General features: G+C 34.9%; 1 protein-coding gene across 1 annotated transcript; it reads left to right on the forward strand.

Annotated features, from left to right (window-relative positions):
• Positions 1-3,349: 3,349 nt before the first annotated feature.
• On the forward strand, positions 3,350-6,722 carry polr1g (RNA polymerase I subunit G). Its single transcript, XM_060888741.1, has 3 exons — positions 3,350-3,522; positions 3,648-3,777; positions 4,802-6,722. Exons 1-3 carry the CDS (start codon positions 3,477-3,479, stop codon positions 5,487-5,489), a joined length of 864 nt encoding a protein of 287 aa, XP_060744724.1. The 5' UTR covers positions 3,350-3,476; the 3' UTR covers positions 5,490-6,722.
• Positions 6,723-7,492: the final 770 nt, after the last annotated feature.

The raw sequence follows: 7,492 nt of genomic DNA on the forward strand, positions 1-7,492 counted from the left end.
GGTAGCAACACACCACTTCAGTTAGAAAGTGGAAATGAATCATCTAAAATCCAGTATGCACAGTATACAAATGAATATTAAGGAAGTGAAGTGAGATGAATTAATATGCATGTGACAATGTATCTTTATGACTTAATGTGGAATATATATACAGTGTGTGTATATATATATATATATATATATATATATATATATATATATATATATATATATATATATATCTCAAAATAATTACTACTGTGCAGCGAGTCAGTAATATTAAAAATTACAATTACAAATAATTAAGGGTGCATTTTCTTTTTTCTGCCCCAATTTTAAAAAAGCCTTTCTATAAAGTTGGCACTGACAATCCACAGTGCAGAAAATTCTACAGATATAGGCCAAGAGCTTCAGTTAAAGTGAAATGTGGGCACAGTGAGGTTTTTTAATTCTGCCCAGAAGGAAACAGCATTAACTTGGCAGGTCTGAGAACAGTGTGCTGAGATCGTTACTAAAACTAACTCATAAGGACAAAGGTAAGAGACAGGAGACTTAATCAAGGTTTGATTTGAAAGCATTTTGTGAAAGTATTTATGTTGGAAGTTTGTTATTATACTAGTATTTTTTAACCTGCCTAATTAGCCACTTTGTTTGCTTATGCCATGCTTCTCTGAAAATGAACACTTGTATTGTTAAACTGCTCTGTTCTCTGCTCTCTCACCACAACAATCTAAATAACTGCTGTGCATTTGCACTGCTCTTAATTATGTTTATGCATTAACATTAGTGATAATTTAATATTAGAATTTATATATGATTGCCACTGTAGCAACATGCATTATATGAAATATGATATAGTGAAGCTTCTATAGTGAAGGGCTCGTCTGTCTTCCTGCTGATGTGTGCTGGAGGTCCAGTGTGAGACTTTAGGTCCATAAAATGCTGTACTCCCAGCTGACCAGCCTTGCGTAGAACTAGCATGACGAGGGATGCGGTTGAATTTCCCATGTTCCTATTCCCTTTTGTGAATAAACTCATAATGCCTTAACACTTGTGACGAAGCTTCATGCAGGATGTGTTTATACATATGGAACAGAATGTGCCAAGCTAAGCTCCTCCTCTTTATAACAGCAGTATGTCACATGTCCATTTTAAAATTGTCTGTTTTCACCACATTGATTTGTTCATGAATGTAAATAAAATTCAAGCTACTGAACAATGTTTGTAAACTAAATTTTACATATAGATTTTAGAAAATAGAAACATAAACACTATTTTAAACGTATCTTTATATGTCTCTGATGAACTGGTGTCCCGTCCATTTGAATTCTCACAACATAGGATATTTTAGCAAGTGAAAGTATCCTTAAAATAGGAAAATATTATTATTTAATATTTCCCATTATGAGATTTCTATCAATCAAATATAAGATTATACAGCTGGTTTAGATGCTTGTAATAAAGGCTGATAATACTGCATAAAATTAGAAAAACGATCTAGCTACAGAACAAGAGTAATGTTTTCTCTGTTTAAATCTCTAAAAATAGGCTAATAATCTTAGATTTGGTTTACTGTAATATTATAATTAGGAATACTAGATATATTTGACTATATTCAAATATCATTATTTTGCCTGAACAATAAACAAACACATACAAATCATAGGAAAAGTAATAATTAAACAGCATTTGCTGAGGATGGTCTCGTGGGGTCCTAATAAGGGTTCACAGTCAGTGTCTCTTCCAGAAACACACTTCTAAATAACTTATAACAAAACAAGAACTATTCATGTGTCCATGTATTGCACTAACTGCATATATTATTATGCAAACTCTCTTTATAGTAATGTAAATACTTGATTCGAGAAATAGAAACGGTATTTTGCTTCCTTTGTTATGTCTGCACGTATGGTGGCGTGACCATATAGAACCTTGAACCTAGAATATATTCATCTTGACGCATTTTAAGCGAACTAGTGTCTTATTGTGTAATTACAGTAAATTAATTAGCAATCATCCTATTGTATCAGTAGATGACCAACAATTCATACACCAGATGAGCTACCGTCAGAAACTGTTTACTGACATAATCACCTTTAAATCTGCCTGCCACTTCTGGGTAGGTACTTAAATACAGCGCTCACTAATTGTTTAAGCAATAAAACACTTTACAGAGACAAATTAATAAGAATGAGCAGTAGTCAATTTTAATTTTAATTTGATAAAACACCAAGTCAAATAACATTTCAGGTCCACCATAACCCTAAGCAGAAAAAGTCAGTCAGTGAAAGAATGAGTTTGCCTCATTTGTTAAATATAACATAAAAACATTCATTCTAAGTAACATCAATATAAGCAATGTCTATAAGCAACATATAAACATATATGCATCATTAGTTGCTTACATGGCTTACAAAGTACAAAGCAATTTTTAATAAACTGGAAAACTTTTTAGAATAAAAAGAAATGTAATAATTTCCCTCATAATAGTAGGTCAATTTGACTTTAAACAACTAGAACTAAACATCATGCGCCCTTCACTTATGGCCTACTTCCTCCTTCTGCAGAAATACTTGACACTGCCTGGAGGAAGCATCTGTGGATGTGAATATGTTCGTGACAAGAGGCATGGTGAGCTTTCCCACAGTGTCACACCAGCCACGAACTTGGGAAAATAAACAGTGTGGAGTAAGAAAATACCCTCTCCATTGTAAGCAGAGTGATGTCTCTCCCTTTCTGCTATTTTACCAATATTCTCAGTTGTGTCCAATCCTATGAATTGTTCTAACTCTTTATATTCACAATACTGTAAATAAATCTAATGAGATTATGGACAGTACTGAGACATTATTGCTTGGACATTTGCTTTTCTGCCCCCTGTAGTATAGAAGTAGGCATACAATGTGGTTTATAAACATTTACATGAATATTTTATATTTTATATATATATATATATATATATATATATATATATATATATATATATATATATATATATATATATATATATATATATATATGTGTGTGTGTATATATATATATATATATATATATATATATATATATATATATATATATATATATATATATATATATATATATAAAAAACAATATTAGCTAACTGAAATTTTAGATATGGAGAAATAAACAGGTATTAGTGCTCCCTCTAGTGGAAAAGACCATAAATACACATGGTAAGACCATAAATACACATAATAAAAAGCAAGTAAAAGTAAGCGAAAAATATTAAGATATAATATGCTTAAAAGTCACTGCATAATATACTTTTATTAAATTAAAATACAAACAAATAACTTATATTTTGCTTTTTTTAATGGTTTCTGTCTATTGGATAGAGCACTGAGTGCTTCCGGGTCAAAGTTCCTCGTACACTCCACGTGTTTCTCATGCTGTTTGGTTTATGTACAATTTTGCGAAGTGACACGATAACGTTCATCTTATGTTCTAAAGTACTATAAGCACGCTGCCTGTTCAGTATGGCGCATAAAATGTCTTCGACCAGTTCGCAGGACAAGGAGAAAGGTGAGTGCTGGTCAGAAACCTGAGTTACAGAGTTTAGCTTTAAGTATAGTTTTTATTTACAATCAGTACAATATTAGTTACTCAGAGCAGGTTGCTGTAAGTGGTCTTTACTCTGCATTTTGTAGATTCTAGATACGAGTGTCCTGCAGACTTTGTGCCTCTTCAGTACAGCTGCACTGAGAAGTCTGTGTTAGAGGGAGGAGAAAACACAGAGCTGTGGCTCATTAAAGCTCCAGCTCGGTTCAACCCCAGCAGGTAAGGAAAGCAGACAGCATGAAATAAATACACCAGTGCAACTTTTTCCTCGTGTCCTCTAGATTCTCATACTATTTGCATACAGAGCTCTTCTTTAAGACTGGCTGGATGGCTGCTTTTAATGCAATCAACTACTATTCATTTCTTTACATTTACGTAGTTTAGAAGACACCCTTATCCTTAATTTGTGTCAGTTGGTATATCTGAGCAACTGGGTGTTAAGGGCCTTTCTCAGGGGCTCAGCAGTGGCAGCTTGGTGGACCTGGGATTCGAACCCATGACCTTCTGATCAGTATTCACTTTAACCTCTACCACTACCACATCTCTAATCAAATATCAAGCTCATTGCTTAACTGTATGCTGTGGCTGTTTTATTTTTTTGAGCCATACCGTTTTTATACGTTAATCCTTTGAATTCACAGAACCCTTATTAAACCCCTAATTATTGCCATTAAACTTTGTTGACCGTAAATTGAGGGTTACTTGTTATTTAAACATATGGATAAATACACAATAACTGTAAGAGATAAATATAATAATCTGTTATGTTTGGTTATGATTTCCACAACTATAAAGATTTTTTTTATTAAGGGGAAGCTGTTGGCTTTGCTTCTCCAATCCCTCAGAGTCCACAGTCCACTATTTAATAATATTCATCACAATATTTAACATTGCCAAAGTTTGCTATAAATATACATTGTGGCTCCTACTGCAGTGATTGTGCTAATAAAGTAACTGCCACAGGGAATGCAAATTGGGAGTCATTTTAGGACGGAAAAACCAGTTTGTCACACAGTCACCTACACATATACGAACAAGATTGCGTACCATAATTTAATAAGAAAATATGGGTAGTAAACAAAGCTGTTGTGTTAAAATTCAGGTATAGTATTCCCTTCTCTATATATTTATACAGATGTATACAAGTTTTCTATTCTTTTCTGGGTAAAGAATATTGTTACTCAGTTGCAGTTGATTGCTGTTTAAATGAATGTACTTTGAGTTTTCTTTTTCTCTTTTTCAGCCTGGCAGGTTTGAAAGTATCCTTATCTGGCATGGAGATGATCCAGTCTACTGATACATCTCCTCGCATCTACAGTGTTCTCTCCAGTCGCTCAGGCCCTACTGACCTCTGTCTGCTCACTTCCAGTAGTAAAGAACAAAGCGCATCTCCTTGTGCTTCTGGCTTTGCTGGAATTCTCAGTATCAGTGAAAGTTATGGGGACTGCAGTGGGAATCAGAGCCCTATTCCCATCCCAGCAGCCCCTGCTCCAAGCTTTCCACCAGGCCTGAAGCAGCGCTTCCAGCCCTTTGGCAGCTCTACAGCTGCTCACATGTTTCAGAGCACCACCTCAACCTCTGTTTTGCCGCCAAAGAAAGCAAATTTAGAGTCTGAAGAGCTTGAAGACCAGAGTAAGAAGAAGAAAAAGAAGAAGAAAGAGAAGCGGAGCAGAGAGGAGATAACTGAAGTGACCCACATTAAGGAGGAAGAAATGTCTCAGGAATGTAATGAGCTGCAAGTCCCAGAGCTAGTGGAAGAGGATGGTACAGCAGGGAGAAAGAAGAGAAAGAAGATTAAAAAAGAGAAGGAGAGAATGGAGACACAGGATGAAAGTTTGATAGTCAAACAGGAACCAACGGACACATCCTTTGGTGACACTGAGAGCTCTGTGAAAAAGAAAAAAAAGAAGAAGAAAGTTCAAGATGAGTAGATATACATTTTCAGTATACGCTTACTGAACACTTTATTAGGAACTCTATTCTAATATTTGGTAGGGCCTCCTTTTGCAAAATCCAGGTACAGTGACTGGGAAGGCCACAACTTTGAGCTCATTGTTATGTTCATGAAACCAGTTTGAGATGATTTTTGTTTTGTGACATGGTGCAGTGTCATGCTGGAAGTAGCCAGTAGATGTTGTTAAATTGTGGCCAGGAAGATATGTGCATGGTCAGCAACAATACTCAAATAGTTTGTGGCATACAAGTGATGATTGATTTACATTAACAGGCTTAAAATCATTCCCCACAACATTACACCACATTCACAAGCCTGGACTGCTGACACATGGCAGGTTGGGTTCATGGATTCATGTTGTTAGCAACAAATTCTCACCCGACCATCTGTGTGCCCCAGCAGAAATCGAGATTCATCAGAGCAGGCTACATTTTACCAGACTTCAACTGTCCATTTTTTCTAAGTCTGTGCCCACTGCACCCTTAGCTTTCTTTTCTTGACTGACAGAAGTGGAACCTAACATGGTATTCTGCAGCTGTAGCTCATCTGCACTAAGCTTCAGTGTATTGTGCATTCTGTAATACTTTTCTGATCGCCACAAATGTACAGAGTAGTTATCTGAGTTACTGTAACCCCTCTCATCAACATCTGCTCCTCACTGGATGCTTTTTCTTATTTTGAATAAACTCTAGAGACTGTTGTGTGTGAAAACACCAGAAATCAACAGATATAAAAAAAAAAAAATACTCAAACCAACCTGTCTGTCATCAACAATCATGATGTTTGATGTGAACATTTTCTGAAACTTTTTGATGGCCTTAACTGACATTGTATGCAGTGCACTGCTGTTGGCCGATTAGATAAGTGCATGAATTTGTTGGTGTACAGGCATTCTTAATAAAGTACTTAGTGGTTGTATGTTGTAATGGTAAATATGATGATTTTAAGCATCAATTAGTCATTTTATAACAAACTGTAAAAGTGTGAAATCTATTTGAAAGAATTTATAACTGCTAAAAACAGTTAATTGTTGCATTCAGCAGAGTGCAAAAGTGTGTATACCCTTAAGACAATTTATCAATATTGTATTTTATATTGTACATACATTTTTTGTTTGCTTTTAAAAGGAAGCTGCCATTGTAACTTTGATGTTAATAGTAAAAATTAGTTCATCATAAAGGTTCAAGATTCTTTATTGCCGTGCAACTAATTATGTGGAAATTAACTAATTTCATACTGCTGTGTGTAGGTGAAAATCAGCACTTAAATGTGAAACAGAACAAAAACATACAAAAAAGACAAATTGTTAACATTACAATGGAATACTTCATAATAGTTAATATTCTTAATAGGAACTATACTGTAATAATTTATTTAACCATTGTTTGTCTTAAAAACTGCCTGAAATCCTTTTTATTTCCTCTGAACCGCATTTGGAATACTCTCAGCTGTACTATTTACCCTTCCCACCTTCACCACCTACCCACATTCTTTTACTAACTCAGATCTAAATGTGCTGGGTTGCTTGGCTAATCTTCACTCATCTTTTTATCAGTTATGTCAGCTAAATGTCATACATTGTTTTTTGCATCAGGATGAAACATTTGAGGTGGACAAACTGGTAGAAACCTGGAACCAAAATCCCAGTTCACCAAGTCATATTAGGGTATAATAATGCAAATTTCATAGATAAATACATATCTAAATTTTCACACAACCAATATGTCCATATAACAAAGGTACATCAGCTCATGAATTGTTGCGAGATATTGATTGAATATTTATTTATGCAGCGTGTGTTACGTAGCCAACTGTAAAAGGGATTACTCATAGCAGCAGTCATGCAAGGAGAAGGAAATGTTTAATGTTGGATGATATGCTATATACTGTAACTCCATTTGCTGTTGTGGGAAGCAGCAAAGTGGGAGATGTGGGAGTCACAACCTTGGTAGTCTCCGGTAGTTCAGCATTAGTAGATGA

Source organism: Tachysurus vachellii, chromosome 15 (assembly GCF_030014155.1).
Source record: "Tachysurus vachellii isolate PV-2020 chromosome 15, HZAU_Pvac_v1, whole genome shotgun sequence".
NCBI classification, from domain to species: Eukaryota; Metazoa; Chordata; class Actinopteri; order Siluriformes; family Bagridae; genus Tachysurus; species Tachysurus vachellii.

Excerpts from the sequence above, each read along its gene's own strand:
- polr1g (XM_060888741.1), top strand. The coding sequence starts at position 3,477 with ATGGCGCATAAAATGTCTTCGACCAGTTCGCAGGACAAGGAGAAAG. Across the intron at positions 3,523-3,647 it reads TTCGCAGGACAAGGAGAAAG|ATTCTAGATACGAGTGTCCT; the intron begins GTGAGTGCTGGT and ends TGCATTTTGTAG. Across the intron at positions 3,778-4,801 it reads GCTCGGTTCAACCCCAGCAG|CCTGGCAGGTTTGAAAGTAT; the intron begins GTAAGGAAAGCA and ends TCTCTTTTTCAG.